Consider the following 16,873-nt stretch of genomic DNA (forward strand, 5'->3'; position numbering starts at 1 on the left):
TAATTACTCCTTCCTCAATGCAACTTTGAACCAGTTTGCTCAAAGTTGTGTTTGAGGTTCTCTTACTCTGGATCAAGAAATGGAATTTTTTAGGTTTAATTGGCTCTAATAAGTTTCTTCCCTTTCATAAAGTTTAATTGGAATAAAATATATTTTCCTGAAGGTCCCCTAAATCCTGAGCCACTCTGTAACTGCCAGCTTCAGCATCCTCTAACCCAGGGGTCTCAAACTCCCGGCCTGCGGGCCATCTGTGGCCCGCGAACCTCCCCAATGTGGCCCGCAGGGCTCCAGCAGTTTTGGGGCCGGGTCTCTCCCTTGTCCCCACCTGCTGCCCCCGGGAACCCTCTCCTCTCCTGCCTGGTGATTTACAAAGGCCTGGGGCCCCGGCAGCGCAGTTGGGCTGAGTGGTGTCTGCCTGCTCGCTCCATGTGTCTGCTGGCCCCTCCCTGCGACCCCGGGGCTGGGCGGAGCCATGCCTCTGCATGCTGCCCCCACCCTGAGCACCCCTGCGGCCAATGGGAAGCTGTGGGGGCAATGCCTGGGGGCAGCAGCATGCGGAGGCCCCCCCAGCTGACCCGCCTTGGAGCCCCAGGTAAAGGCCACACCCCCCGCTCCCTCCCAGAGCCTTCACCCCCTCCCCACACACCCCCTCCCAGAGCCTGCACTCTTTCCCACACACACTCCCAGTCTCCAAACTCCTCCCAGAGCCTGCACCTCCTTCTCCTTCCCACACACCCCCTCCCTCCCCAAACTCCCTCCCAGAGCCTGCAATCCCACACCCTCCGCCTGCACCCAGCACCCAAACTCCATCCTAGAGCCTGCACCCCCGACCCCCTCTCCCACCCAATCTCCCTCCCAGAGCCTGCACCCCAGTTCCCTACCCCAGACCTCCTTCCCCCACCCAAACTCCCTCCCAGAGTTTGGGGGGGGGCAGCATTTTGGGGGGTGGGTTCTGGGCCGCATGAGTGACATTATTGGCCCTCTGGGAGGATTTGAAGAGTGGCACTGGCCCTCAAGTAATTGAGTTTGAGACCCCTGCTCTAAACTAAGGACTAGACGGGACTTACTCCCTGGAGCCCATGAACGCCATTTTTTAAGTTGACCAGTGATTGTCTCTACTGTGCACTCAGTCCCTGTTGGCTTGCAGCCAGAAACCAGGAACAGAACCGTGAGCATATCCCACTTGGTGCAGATACTGCCACAGTACTTCTGAGCTGGCCCTAACTTTCTAAGGAAACATTTTTGCTATTTTAAAATTTGGTGGGACAATTGATCTTTGGGGATGTTTGCTCAGATTGATCAGAACTTGGTTCTTTGCTCACCAGTTCCTTAGAAACAGCAGAGTTATTACAGACCAGAATTTGTGGATACTCAGATCCTATAAACGAAGGACTTCATGGGCAACTTGCCAAGAGCACAAGGGACACATTCAGCTTGCTTGTACACAACCACACATTTTAAATACAAAGAAATTGTGTCTAGAATAATAGGCATTTCTGTTGTGGCCGTCAACACAGTATTTAAGCACTAAATACAACTTCATGAACTTATTGAATTTGTTGATAATAGACCTGGTTCAACCCTAGGGGGACCAGATATCCCGATTTTATAGGGACAGTCCCGATTTTTGGGTCTTTTTCTGCTATAGGCTCCTATTACCCCCTAAACCCCCATTTCGATTTTTCACACTTGCTGTGTGGTCACCCTATTCATCCCACTCCATGACTCACTGTTACCTTGATGATTCCCCTGTCACCTCATCTGTCCAAAATCAAAGAATGACAGGTGGTTCTTTGTCTTCATTGCTGAATGTTAGCTTTTGTGAAAACATGAGATTTGTCATTTTCTGAAAACAGGCTTGTTTCTGTTTGGGATGCCCTATTTTAAGATTGTCAGAATACTTAAGAAACTAGCTGAAGCAATCTCAGAACTACTATCAGTTGTCTTTGAGAACTCATGGAGGGCAGGTGAGGTCCCAGAGAACTAGAGAAGGCCAAACACAATACCTATCTTTAAAAAGGGAAACAAAGAGGACCCGGGTAGTTATAGACCAGTTAGGCTAACTTAGATACCTGGAAAGATACTGGAACAAAATTTTAAACAATCAGTTTATAGGCATCTAGAGGATAAGAATGGTAAATAATAGCCAATATAGATTTGTCAAGATAGATCATGCAAAACCAACCTATTGTCATCTAGACCACATTGCCCTAAGTTTGCTTATGAGAATGTCAAAAGCTTTACTGAAAATCAAAATAGATCACAATTACTGTTTCCCCTCTATCTACTAGGCCAGTAACAATGCCACAGGAGGACAAGGCTACATGGGAGACCTTGCAGCGATGCAGCTGTGCCACTGTAATGTCTATAGTGTAGACAAAGACTTGGCCTGAAATCAACAAGATGAAGTTCAGTAAAGACAAATGCAAATTGCTACACTTAAGAAGGAAAAATCAAATGCACAACTATAAAATGGGGATTAACTAGCTAGGCAGTGGTACTACTGAAAAGAATCTGGAGGGTATAGTGGATCACATATTGAATATGAACCAACTATGTGATACAGTTGCAAATAAAGCAAATATCATTCTGGGTATTAACAGGAGCTTTGTATGTAAGACACAAGGCAGTTGTTCCTCTCTATTCAGCATTGGTGAGGCCTCAGCTGGAGTATTGTATCCTGTTCTGGATGCCACACTCTAGGAAATATGCAGGGAGAGTCCAGAGAAGAGCAACAAAAATGATAAAAGGTTTAAAACAGGGGTTCTCAACATTTTTCTTTCTGAGGCCCCCCTAAAAACTCCATGGCCCATATGTGCCACAACAACTGTTTTGTGCATATAAAAGCCAGGGCCGGCGTTAGGGGGTAGCAAACAGGGCACTTGCCCACGGCTCCACACCACAGGGCACCCCGCAAAGCTAAGTTGCTCAGGCTTCTGCTTCAGCCCCGGGTGGCAGGGCCCAGGGCTTAGGCTTTCTGCCATGGGCCCCAGCAAGTCTAACACTGGTCCTGATTGGAGGATCCCCTGAAATCTGCCCGTGCCCGCGATCCCTGGTTGAGAACCACTGGTTTAGAAAACCTGACCTATGCATGTCTTAATATTCAGAAAAGAAGACTGAGAGGGGACTTCAGGGCTCCTCTCAAGAGGATAATGATCGGTCATTCTCCATGTCCACTGAAGATAGGGCAAGAAGTAATCTGCAGCAAGGAAGATTTAGGGTTAGATGTTAGGAAAAATTGTCCAACTTGAAGAGTGGTTAAGTACAGGGATAGGTTATCAAAGGAGGTGTGGAATTCCCATCATTGGAGCTTAAGAACAGGTTAGACAAACAGCTATCAGGGATGGTCTAGGTTTATTCAGCCCTGCCTCAGCATGGGGGGCCTACCTCTACATTTCTATGATTGTGTGACTATTCCTCCTCTGCTTCTGAGAATTACACTCTGGGCTCTATTAGCAGCATTCCTGATGGGCACAAGTCTATTGGTGGTTTGCAGCAATAGAGGATGCTTCTTAAGATAATCAGGCTCTTGTCCATTAATGGCTTTAAAGCTTAGGGCCAATATCTGGAGTCAAACTGAGGCAGTGGAGTGAGTAGAACACTGGTGTGATTTGCCCTTTTTCTTAAAACTGCTGTATAGTATTTGAGTAGGTCTCAATGTGTCCTTCAGTGCCAGGCGTTAAGTTACAATAGTCTGACCTGGAGGTGAATTGTGTGCTCATTGGCTGGATGGATTGCAATAACCTGGCCAACTAGATTGTGGAAAAAGGCTTCTCTAATCTTGGTGTGTTCCGTGTGTGGCCAGAACCCAAGGGTCATCCAATAAAACACGCAGACTCTGTACCACCTTAGTGATTGGAGAGTAGCTTATCTCAATGGAGGGCAAAGTTCATATCCCAAATAACTCCTTGAGTGTTTCCCTGCTCCTAAAAGCATTACTTCTATATTACATGGGTTAAGAGTGAGCCAGGTGTTTTCATCCATGTGGTGGTCTCAGACATGGAATATGTGGGTCAGTGTGGTGGGAGGTGTTGCCTTTATAGGCATTGAAGTCTCAAAGGACATCTCATCTAGGAGACTCCAGTGCCATGCTGGAATGTAGTTCAACTTCACTCTAGTAGGAATACTACCAAGCTTTGGGGAGGTATGAGTGCTACTAAGAATCCTATTCTTCCCCCGTCTCCTGGACTCTCCTATCGGGTAGGGATGGACACTAAGATTTTGTCTCCAGGGTGGGGGCTTCTCTGCAGTTGAAGTTAGTGGTGAACAGCATTCTTACTTTAATTTTTTTCTTGGCGGCATTCAGCATTGAAATCAGCTTTATGCCTTCAGTTATTACCCTGAAATTACAGAATACTAGCAGATGATTTTAGAATTGGAGGATGAATCATAAATTAGTTATATATAAACTAGAAATCTGGGGAACAGCTGACTTGGGTTCTAGCTTGTTAGTCTCCATTGGCTGCATCACTTTATCTAGTATAGTAAGTGGTGACCTAGGAGGTATTTACAAGGAGGTTATAAAACTCAGTGTATGGCACACTGGGCCTGTATAGCAAAATCTTAAATAAGCTTTTCTTAATGAGCCTCTTGTTTCCAATGAAGGCTTTAATATTAAATATTGGTATGGGGGTGGGGTGGAATAAACTCAGACTTTTTTGACCAATGTCAAAAGCTTATTTTGTATTAATGCATTGATTCTTCCTGGAATGTCTTCCAGGATGCTTGGCTTAATGTTAGTTTCCCCTTGCTGCAAACTTTTATTACTAAATAAATAAAAGCATTTACTATAGCTGTAGGCCAGTGTAATTCTTCAAAGCACATTGAAAAAGTGTGGTTTAAATTTTGGTTTTGGGTCTGGTAGGGATTGAATAAAACAGTTCATCAGTTTCTGATGAAGTTTAGAGCATTCTGAAGACCAAGTGAGTCACTTTATGCTGAAAAATATAAATCTGCTTTGCCTTAGTGGAGGTGATTGTGATGGGGGGGGGGAGGGGAAATGCAGAGAAGAGCTTTTTAATATAGTGCCTATTGCACACAGATTCTGTTCCATTAAGTGGATTTGCTCTGTACATTTTTAAAAAATAGTATGCTAGGTTGGAGCCAAACACATTGGCTGAGACTGTTTCAGGCAGTCTTAAAATAGTTTTGAACTATTTCCCTCACAACTGAAAACTGACCCTCGCTGAGAGTGAGTAACGTGACCTGGTGATTTTGAAATAGTTGCCTCCTCCTAAGGTAACTGTGCTGCAGCACATGTAGGGTAAATAAACCATATAGTGGAGGTACGTAACAGAGGTAGAATGCAGAGAAGGTCCAATTCCTTACCCATGGCAATATGGCAAAATTCCATATACTTCAGTGTTTGCAGGATTGGGTCTTAAAAGAGATATAAATTATAACCTGAATGTTGTAATAGACTGCACCAGTATTGGGAGGAGATATGAGCCCATGAGAAGTTGGTAAATAAAAATTCTTCACACCAATATCTCTGGGAGGTTTCGCAACAAGGTTGTGAGTAACACTGAAATGCTGAAGCTAGTAAGAGGAACAGAAATGGCAAAAAACACTTCATGCTTCCTAATCAAAGATGGGTGGCTGCTGGTGCTCTACGTGTGACTGAGGGAGTTGTGTGACAGTTGAACCTCAGCTCAGTAACCTCAGCAGCAAATAGTTGATGCAGCACATTTGGAAGAGGAGGGAGGAAATGAAACTGCATTTCATATATATACAAATCTGACAAAATCCCAAATCAGAACCATGTCCTGCCTCCTTATATTTGCAGGGATTCTGACCAGTCCTTGTGGCTTTTGTTTTTTTCCCCCTTCTCTAGTCTCACAATATGTTCTCCAGTTTCTGTCTTGCCTGGTTCCTAGTTATACACTTCCTAGAGCCTTCTCACTTTTGAGGTCTTCCTGGGGGCGGTTCACTACTACCCCTACTAGATTTTTGGGGAATATAGTGACTACCCCTCTTCCCATCCATATTTCTGTGGAGGTGGGGAATTGGTAGACCAGTCTTCTTCAGCTATCCCTCGATGTGAGGATAATCTCTGCCAAGGGGGTTCATTGGTGAGTTTTTAAGTGGCTGGGGAGTCCAATTCTTGCCCTGCAGATTTTCCCACCAAAGTGATAGGTGTAATCTTGGAGGAGACATAGTTGTTGGCTGGAGTATTGTACCCTTTCTTTCCTCCTTTGTCGCTTCTCTGTCTCATGAGCACATCTGTTCTCCTCAAAGTGATCTGTGGCTTGGGGTATGGCATGGCCTAGACAACAAGAATTGCATTTAGGGACTAACAACAAGAATTTTTGTTATAAATTGGGGACGTATCAGAGGAGAAGGAGGACCTGGGTATATTGGTTGATCACAGGATGACTATGAGCTGTTAGTGTGATGCAGCTGTGAAAAAGGCTAATGCAGTCCTGGGTTGCATCAGACGAGGCATTTCCAGTGGAGACAGGGAAGTATTAGTACCATAATATAAGGCACTGGTGAGACCTCATCTGGAATACTGTGTGCAATTTCTGATCTCCCAAGTTCAAGAAAGATAAACTCAAACTGAAGTAAGTGCAGAGAAGGGCTCCTAGGATGATCCGAGGAATAGAAAACCTACCTTATGAGAGGAGACTCAAAGAGCTTGGCTTGTTTGCTTAACCAAAAGAGGGCTGATGGGAGATATAATTGCTCTTTAGAAATACATCAAAGGGATAAATACCAGCGAGGGAGAGGAGCTATTTAGGTTAAGCTCCAGTGTGGACAGAAGACAAATGGATATTAACTGGCCATCAACAAGTTTAGGCTTGAAATTAGATGAAGATGTCTAACAATCAGAGGAGTGAAGTTCTGGAACAGCCTTCCAAGGGGAAGCAGTAGGGGCAAAAAAAACCTAATTAGCTTCAAGTCAACCTGATAAGTTTATAGAGGGGATGGTATGATGAGACTGCCTACAATGGCACGTAACCGATCTGTGACTGCTAGCAGCAGTTATTTCTAATGGCTGGGGATGGGACACTAGATGGCTCTGAGAAAAGGAGTACTTGTGGCACCTTAGAGACTAACAAATTCAGTTACTACAGAGAATTCTTTCCAAGGTGTCTGGCTGATGGGTCTTGCTCACATGCTGAGAGTCTCTCTGATTGCCATATTTGGGGCTGGGAAGGAATTTTCCCTTGGTTCAGATTGGCAGAGACCTTGAGGGTTTTCCGCCTTCCTCTGTAGCATGGGGCATGGGTCACTTGCCGGTTTAAACTAATGCAAATAGTAATTTGTACTATTCTTCTCTGTAATTTGAAGCAATTGTCCAGTCTAAGTGAGCTCAGAACTGAGTCAGGTTTTTTTTGTTTTCATTGTTATACATCACACTGTAACTATATCTGTACGTAACAGTGAAATATGGGCAGATGGCTGAAGACAGGTAGTGTTAAGGAGGAGACACAAAGTATCAGTGATGAGAAGGGTAGGGGTACGCGGGCAGCTGGTATAGCTGGAAGGCGGTACGCAATAAGAAAAGTTTGGGAACCTCTGGACTAGATGATCATGATGGTCCCTTCTGACCTTAGTCTATGAGTCTGAGACACAAGCAGCCTACCAGGGCCCAGAAACCTTTCCATCTGTGCAGCTATTCGTGGGTCCTGAAGTTCAGCCGTGGCTCCAGCATTTAGAGCAGCTCCTTGCTGCCTACCCGAAAGATGCTTGGATGGAGAAGGTCCTTCCTTGGTAGCTATATCTCCTGGAGGTCTGGTGTGGAAGAGTAGCTAATTAGTTCCTGCTGAAGAGCTTGGGAGCCCTGTGGAGCGATGACTTCCCAGTACGTGTACATGTGCACGCTGTGCAATGATCTTTCTGTGATTAGAAGTGCTGTAGTCTTGCCTAAAAACACATCATCTTTGTGGCCTTGAGAATCTTTGTACTAAAGCTGGGAACGGCTCCCTCTTTGAAAGGTGAGCTGGAAAGGAAATTATTGAACTCTTTTTTTTGTTCTTTTCATAGAAATACATAAAGATATGTCGGGATTTTTTGGCTTGTTCTTTTTACCTTAGTAGATGCCCCCCATTTTTGGTGCAGGACTCTGGAGGATTGGGGGCATTGTTGTAGGCCAAAACCTATGCTAAATCTATTCTGGCCTTTTAGTTAAGAAGGGAGGGAACATTGAATCTTAGACTGCACAGAGTGGAGAATGATTTCACTGGATGTAGTTCTCATGGTGTATTTGTAAGACTAGGAATTTAATTGTGATACCATCTCTGGGCTAGAGGTTCCTGAAAAACAGCATGACTAAGTGGCATGGCACTGAGGAAACTGAATGATGATTAAATGCCTAATATGAAAGATTGTCTAAGAATTCCAGTAATTTGCATAGGTAATGATGTTGGGTGGCTTAGTCATCACACTATGTGCTCATGCTTTTCCAATGGAGGACAGTCTTCCAATCAGTACAAGGATATTTGGTGTGGGGAAGTAGTAAAAATTCAATTTGAATCTGATGTTCCCCTGACTTGTCTGCACTATGGTCAGACCTTGTCAGGGGAGCAAGAAAACCCTCATCATTTTGACATCTGTGCTTAAAACAAACAAAACAACACCCACCCCCCACCACCACCAACTTCTTAACTTATTTATGTTGTAAACAAAAATGACTGGTTAGAAGAAATTAAATAGAAATGCTTCTCTCAAATACGATACCTGATGGTAAGATGCCTTTTATATAACTGCAGAGTAGAATTTGAAAAACACTGATAAATTAGAACATCACTCATTACAGACGTCTTCCTTTCTTCTCCCCTAGATTCTATTATTACTGTTCAAGCACCCGTATATATTCTAGGGCACCTCACAAAACTAGTAAACTGGTCCCTACTTTGAAAAGTTTGCAATCTAAATTTAACATGAGATGAGTGAAGGTTGTAAACAGATATGAATAAGGAGGGAGGAGAAGCAGGACAAGAGTGACATACAACACTGTTACTCGGTAAGGCATGTAATTATCGTGATCATTCATTTACCTTTGTTCATTTTGTTGCCCATCCTTCACTTATCAAAAGTGAGATGACAGAAGTGAGGTTTTAGTAGTGAATTGGATTTAGCCAAAGTAGTTTGAGGAGGAGGAATAGTGTTGCAGACATAGGGGCAACGTGACCAGATGGGCATGGAAATACTTATTAAAGAAGAGAATGAAGTTGGTTTCACTGGCAAGGCAGGGAGGGTGAGGGAAATGCTTAGGAGATCAGGTCAGAGATGTAAGTAGGGACTGCATGATGGAGGGTCTTAAATGCAAACTTATTGATGTTGCTTTAGATTTGAAGCACAGTGCAGGGCCAATGAAATCACTCAAAGGAGTGTTGGAGGTGAGTTGTTGAAACAACTTAATTTGTGGGAGAGATTATTTTGGCAGTGACATTTTGGATGGACTGGAGTGGGGCCAGGTTGGTATTCAAAGAAACCAGAGAATTGGAGAAGGCAGTAGCTGAGATGAAACATAGTGAGGATGAGAGGTGTGCTGCTTGGGTTGGAAAGGAAGGATTGCTGCTAAACTGAGTCCAATTTATGTAGTACTTTGATAGCAGTGGTTCTCAACCAGGGGTACGCAGAGGTCTTCCGGGGGTACGTTAGCTCACCTAGATATTTGCATAGTTTTACAACAGGCTACATAAAAAAACTAGCAAAGTCAGTAAAAACTAAACTTTCATACAGACAATGACTTGTTTATACTGCTCTATATACTATACACTGAAAATGTGAGTATAATATTTATATTACAATTGATTTATTTTATAATTATATGGTAAAATGAGAAAGTAAGCAATTTTTTGGAAATAGTGTGCTGTGACACTTTTTGTATTTTTGTATCTGATTTTGTAAGCAAGACATTTTTAAGTGAGGTGAAACTCAGGGGTATGCAAAACAAATCAGACTCCTGAAAGGGGTACACTAGTCTGGAAAGGTTGAGAATAGGAATAGGACTAAAAATGCTGATTTCTTTCAGCAAATTGATACTGCTTCTGAACTACCCATCTTCACCGAAGATGAGATCAGATTAATCTCCAGCAGTGACTCCAAGTTACTTTTCTAATTACTGGAAGGCTTAGTGGATTAATGATGAGTGAGTGGCGTTACCACGAGGTCTTTCACGGGATCTGATGTGACAATGAGAGAGGGAGTTCTGTTTCCTTTAAGTGATTTAACATGTAGTTATCTTACTGCTGATTTAAATTGAAATAAGCAGTTTAATATTCCAGTTGCCCATGTGCCTGTGAAGAAAAACATGTTAAGTTGTGTGTCATAGTTATCGGAAACAACTGGCAGAGTTTATTTTCATTCTAAATATGTCTATTTCTATACTCTTTACCTGGTCCTTGGAGCTGTGCCTAGAGGAGTGTATCCTCTCCACCCCCAGATTATAGTTGGTTTGTGTTTTATCAACAATGGAAAAGTAAAACTTGAAACAAGCATGTTTTTCTTCAAGTGCTTGCTCATGTTGATTCAATTCTAAGTGTGCGTGCGCCCACGTGTGTGGTCGTCAGAGATTTTTGCCTTAGTGGTATCCACAGGGCTGGCTGTGGTGCCCCCTTGAGTGCCGCACTCATGCGTCCATATATCAGGCACCGCTGTCTCTTCACCCCCTCAGTTCCTTCTTAGCACCCGTTGTGGTTAGTCGGAGCACCTTTCCTTGCATAGCAAGGGCTAGCAGTTTTGTCTCTTCTGACTCTGAGCCTTAGGACCTTGTAAATAGTTGTTTATAGTAGTTAGTGTCAAGTAATTAAGTGTAGTTAGAAGTTAGAGTCCCAGCGGGGACTTCGCCCCAGGTGGGGCATGCCCCGGTATCCAGCCTATGGCTGTAAGTGACCCCCACAGCAGCTGCCGCAGGTGCTTGGGGGCATCAGATGTGAAGGACAAGTGTCATAGCTGGGGGGGGAAATTTGACCCAGGACTCAGAAAGATCGGGATATTCGTTTGAGGACTCTCCTTATCGAGGCTGCCTTCCATCTGGCTTCCGAGCCGTCTCGCCAAGACTTGACTCCTACTGCCTACTGCACCGCGCACCCCCGGCACTGAGCTCCGCCTGGCGCTGCTCCCCATCGCCAGTGCCCAAAAAGAAAACTAAGAAGCACAGCTCCCTGGCACCGGACAAGAAAGGCCATGGGGCATCGGACAAACGATCCAGTTCGAGCCACCTGGCCGCTCGGGAGCCACGTGGACGTGCCTCCCCAGTCTGGACCTATAGCCCCTTAAAGGATCCACCACCGACTGCCAGGAGTGGCAGGCGACCCAGACTTGTGGCAACACTGATGCCTTCGCAAGCTTCCCCGGAGCTGAGAGAGCAGAAGCCTTCACCTGATCCGCTGGCACCGCACATGCCGCAGGAGGCAGCAAAGGCTCCCTACGAGGGCAAGCAAGCTGCTAAGACCTCCCAGAGGGCAGTGGAGCGCTGCTGATCCCCTGAGCCAAGCCCATGCTCTCCGTCTGCACATCACAGATCTCCAGTGTCGCAGCCCAGGCCCTCTTGGGCTCACCTTCGCAGGCACCACGTTCGCAGTCCCCACCATCTTGACACGGATCACTTAGGGGGAGGCGCTGGTCTCTGTACCACCAGCACTGTTTGCCCTCCTGCTGGTTGACCTCTTGACACAGATCTCCATTGCCTGCCCTGTGGGAGTGCTCCCCCTTACGATACTGGTCCCCTCCGGCCCCGGCACTGATCTTCCTCCAAACACCGGTCTCTGGCAGGTACAGTTAGCAGGCAGACACAGGCAGCAACGGCCCCAACGTGGTCACAAGTAAGGGATTCCTCCAGCATGGAAGGGCAATTTAGCCCCTTGCCGATACTCCACGGTGCAGTTGGGCACCTGAGGACGCGTCAATGTCCATGCTGCTGCCTTGGCAGCACAGCTGGTGCCGGTGATGATGATGCCCCCTTCGCACCACTCATCTGCCGGCACCTCGGAGCTACAGCTGATGGTACCGGGATCAGTGCATGAAGCACGCTCGGAGGTCAGGGTAGAGGAGACAGCACCCACCCCAAAATCCCCCCCTCCCCCCCACCCCCCATGACAATGAAAATTGTCAAGGCCCTCTGGCAAACCCCATCATCCATCCCTTCTACCTCCAAAAGGGCCGAAAAGAAGTACTTTGTTCTGGCCAAGGGGTTCAAGTACCTTTATACCCACCCACATCCAGGCTCGCTGGTCATCTCTGCGGCCAGCCAGAAGGACAAGCAGTTCAACTCCCAAAAATAAAAAGGCCAAAAGACTGGGCCTTTTCAGGATAAAAATTTATTCAACAGCCAGCCTGCAATTCCAGGGGGCGAACCACCAGGCATTCTTGGTCAGGTATAACTTTAACTTATGAACTCCCTCCATAAGTTCAAGGAGTCCCTCCCTCAAGGTTTGGCTCAGGAATCTGGCATCCTGGTGGAGGAGGGTACCGTGGCAGCGAGATGATCTCTCCAAATGGCATGGGTTGCAACGAACTCAGTGGCTAGGGTGGTCGCTCTGGCGGTAGTCATGAGGCGCCACTCTTGGCTTCAGATCTCCAGCCTGTCACAAGAGATGCAGACCTTGATCCAGAACCTCCCATTTGATGGGAATGGACTTTGCAGTGCAGATGGATGTGAGGCTGCATGGGTTAAAAGGCCACTCAGGCCACTCTTCGCTCACTGGGTATGCATATGCTGCAATCTGCCCCACCTCCAAGGGCTTGGCAGCCTCGTCAAGGGTCTTCAAGGAGAAGGGATAGAGACATGAGCTTTAGTCATTACCACCCTCCTCCTCCAACTCACCCACACAGCCCAGCCCACCAAAGCATCCTGGGGGCCAGAAGCACTCATTTTGAAGGTGTGATCGAAAGCAACACCCCAGTCAACTCCCAGGATCCACCTTGTTCTTGCCTCTACCGTCTTCATCCTTACCATTTGGCCTGGTCACAGGTCACCTTGGACCGCTGGGTGCTGGACATAGTATCTCAGGGCTATACCCTGCAATTTTCAGCCGCCCCTCCATCCCATCCCTCCAATCCCTCTTCAGGGATCCTTCTCATGAGCAGCTCCTCATTCAAGAGGTCGAGAACCTCCTGTGTCTGGGGGCCGTGGAGGCGGTTCCTTGGGACATGAAAGGAAAGGGGTTCTATTCCCGCTACTTTCTAATCCTGAAAGCAAAAGGGAACTTCAGACCTATTCTGTAGAAGAGAAGAATGAGGGGGGATTTGATAGCTGCTTTCAACTACCTGAAAGTGGTTTCCAAAGAGGATGGATCTAGACTATTCTCAATGGTACCAGATGACAGAACAAGGAGTAATGGTCTCAAGTTGCGGGGGGGTGGGTGCTAGGTTGGATATTAGGAAAAACTTTTTCACAGGGAGGGTGGTGAAGCACTGGAATGGGTTACCTAGGGAGGTGATGGAATCTCCTTCCTTTGAGGTTTTTAAGATCAGGCTTGACAAAGCCCTGCCTGGGATGATTTAGTTGGGGATTGGTCCTGCTTTGAGCAGGAGGTTGGACTAGATGATCTCCTGGGTCCCTTCCAACCCTGATATTCTATGATTCTGGATCTGCGTCACCTCAACAAGTCTCTCAGAAAGTTGAAGTTTCACATGGTGTCCCTGGCTTCCGTCATCCCTTCCCTGGATCCGGGAGACAGGTACACGGCCCTCGACTTGAAGGATGCTTATTTCCATATCTCCATATTCCAAGGTCACAGGCTTTTCCTTCATTTCATAGTGGGTGAATGCCATTTTCGATTCTGCCCTTTGGCCTCTCATCGGCCCCGAGGGTGTTCACAAAATGTATGGTACCAGTGGCTGCTTACGTGAGACATTGAGGGGTCCAGGTCTTCCCATATCTCGACGACTGGCTCATCAAGGGCAGGTCTCGGGAACAAGTGCAGAGGAGCCTTGATCTGGTGTGTTCCACCTTCTGCAACCTGGGCCTGTTAATAAATGAGAAAAAATCCACCTTAAGGGTGGTGCAATGAGTAGAGTTCAATGGGGCAATTCTCGACCCCACGTGAGCCAGAGCCTTTCTTCCAGAAGTGCGTTTTCAGACCATGGTTCTCACCTGCCTGCAGTTTTTGGGCCACATGGTCAGTCATGCCTGGCTCCATCTTTGGCCTCTGCAAGCGTGGCTGGCCTTGGTGTACATCCCAAACAGTCACGACCTAGACCAGGTAGTCAGGGTGCCAGAGCATATCTGGAAGTCCCTGAATTGGTGGGTGGATCCAGGGTCGGTGTTGGAGAGAGTTCCCTTCTCAGCCCCATCCCCGTCGCTGACCCTGGTCTCTGATGTTTCAGACCTATACATTGTTCTTCCAGGATAAAGTCCAGTTGCGACCGCACCCAGCGTTTCTGCCCAAGGTAATTTCCTAGTTTCATATTGGCTAGGACATATACTTACCCATCTTCTTTCCAAAGCCTCATACATCAGATGAGGAACACAGGCTACACACCCTGGATGTCAGGAGGGCACTGGCCTTCTATTTAGATAGAACAAAGCCATTCTGTAAGTCATCTGAGTTGTTCATTGCCGTGGCAGACAAAATGAAAGATCGCCCATTATCTGCTTGGAGGATTTCATCCTGGATTACAGCCTGCATCCGTTACTGTTATGAGCTGGTGAAGGTGCCTCCGCCAGCAATCGTGATGGCACACTCGACTAGGGCACAAGCATCATCAGCGGCCTTCCTGGTACAGGTAGCAATCCAAGAGATCTGTAGGGCTGCTACTTGGTCGTCTGTCCACACATTCTTCTCTCATTATGCGCTTACCCAACAAGCTCAAGATGACGCTGGCTTTGGCAGAGCAGTGCTGCAAGCTGAAAGACCGTGAACTCTGAGCCTACTTCCATTGACACTGCTTGTGAGTCACCTAGAATGGAATCAACATGAGCAAGCAGTTGAAGAAAAAATGCTTATCTACCTTTCATAACTGTTGTTCTTTGAGGTGTGTTGCTCATGTCTGATATCCTGTGGTGAGATGGGATGGTCCTTGTGATTTTAGAAACTCTTAACCTTGCATTTAATTTAGAAACTCTTAACCTTGCATTTAATTTACTGTTTTGGGACCACTGCCAAGACTCCAACTGTTACATAATCTTACACACGAGGGCTCATTGGCAGTTTTAAAGTTGGTTATTTATCATTCCAGATCACTCCTACGCAAAAGAAGCTGTAAAATGTATGTAACTCTAAGGCTTGTTATGCAATTTACGTGTCAAGGTCAGTGTAATTTACCTTCAAAATTAAACAAAAAGGAAATCTAGAAATAGTTCACTTATTTAACCTTCAGTCCATTTAGTTTTGCACACTTGCAACCATCTAATCTGCCCAGTCATAAACTGGAAAAACAGGAAAGTAGAGATGATAGGCAAAAATGAGACATCCCTTTAAAAAAAATCTCTCAATTACGGTCTTAAAGTGGAAATGTTAAAATCACAACTTTTTTTTTTTTTAAGACTGAAAGAATCATCTTGGACTTGAATTGTTCTTTAATGTAAGATTGGATTTCATGATCTTCATTAAACATTTAAACTTTACAGGGCATCAAAGATTTCTCTCATTTCCCTGCATGTGTGCTCCATACCTCTTTCCTGTCAGTCCAATTCATAATGTTCAAAAACATTCATGACATATTATTTCTTTCCTCCTTCTCCACAGCAACAGCCCGAGTCTGAAACTGTTCATCTGTTCATCCCAGCCTTGGCGGTAGGAGCCATTATTGGCAAGCAGGGACAGCACATCAAACAACTTTCTCGTTTTGCAGGCGCATCTATTAAGGTACTATTAACTTGACAAGATTTCTGTCTATTCCACATGATACTTGCAGCAAGTTTTCACAAATAACATTCAAGTGAATCTGTATTCTCTCCTTCCCTGCACTCCCCACATTGAGTTATGTGATAAATGGTATATTTGTTTATAAATTAAGCTTTAAATACTGGAGAGATAAAATAATTAGAATCCTAATGTTTTCAAACCTCTCTTGAGGTGTGAAATATAAGCTATAAAGAAAGCTACCCTGGTGGTCTCAACTTAGAAAAAGCCTTTAGTCAAGCCTTAATGATGTGTTAAATACTTTCTTGCCATATTGTTAAGGCAAAAAACAGTACCTCTGAATTTTCTCTTTTAATAACAAATAAGTAAGGAAAACCTTTCACTACTGTGCTTTGTCTCCGGGTGCCCAATAAGGATCAGTCTGAGATATTAAGTTCTGGTGGCTCCACTCTGAAGTACTGGTGGTTGAAAATCCGTGCTGTGTATGCTAGGCTCCTGTGGCTGAACCTGTTGTTTATCACCGGGTTTAACTGACATGATAGCTAAAAGAACCAGAAGCTGCTGGATCCTTGTCTGCACTCAGGGGATAGCCCCAGTTCAGCAATCTGTGTATCTAGCTGCACAAATGCTGACCCCTGAACGTAGACAAGGCCGAGTGCATATACCAGAGGAACTAATCCAGGGATTAAGCTTGATTTAGTTCAGACAAAACAATCCTGGCTCACCCATGCCCACCTGTAGGGTTAGCATCAATGCAGCTCTGTCAATTAATGTGCTGGTACTATTTGGGCTCCCACCAGTGCTGACACGAAGGCTGTCAAGGCTGATTCCCCACTCTGGCACTTGGAGTGCAGCAGTGGAGGCCCACAGGGATTCTAAAAATTAATACTGGCCATTCCAGGCTTACATTAAACTCCCAAGGTTGCAGTTTCTCTCTGACCTTGGATGGCTAGATGCTGCCACCACCCAAATACAAAAAATCCCTTTGAAACCAGAAAGGCGCACTTGGGAATTCCTTCCTGTGGGGTACCCACTGGGGAAGAGCTGAGAAAGAAAAACAAAGGGGTTGATGTGGGACATTGTCTATAAAGCAGTTAGTTTGATTCAATGCATTA

General features: G+C 45.7%; 1 protein-coding gene across 2 annotated transcripts in view; it reads left to right on the forward strand.

Annotated features, from left to right (window-relative positions):
- IGF2BP3 (insulin like growth factor 2 mRNA binding protein 3) overlaps positions 1 to 16,873 on the forward strand; it is a 167,596-nt gene that overhangs the window by 135,447 nt on the left and 15,276 nt on the right. For both annotated transcript variants that reach the window (XM_073333722.2, XM_073333723.2), the window contains one exon: positions 15,642 to 15,761. In XM_073333722.2, the coding sequence (XP_073189823.1) occupies positions 15,642 to 15,761 (120 nt within the window). The remainder of the gene's footprint in view (positions 1 to 15,641; positions 15,762 to 16,873) is intronic.

The sequence above is a fragment of the Lepidochelys kempii genome, chromosome 2, assembly GCF_965140285.1.
Source record: "Lepidochelys kempii isolate rLepKem1 chromosome 2, rLepKem1.hap1, whole genome shotgun sequence".
Taxonomy (NCBI): Eukaryota; Metazoa; Chordata; order Testudines; family Cheloniidae; genus Lepidochelys; species Lepidochelys kempii.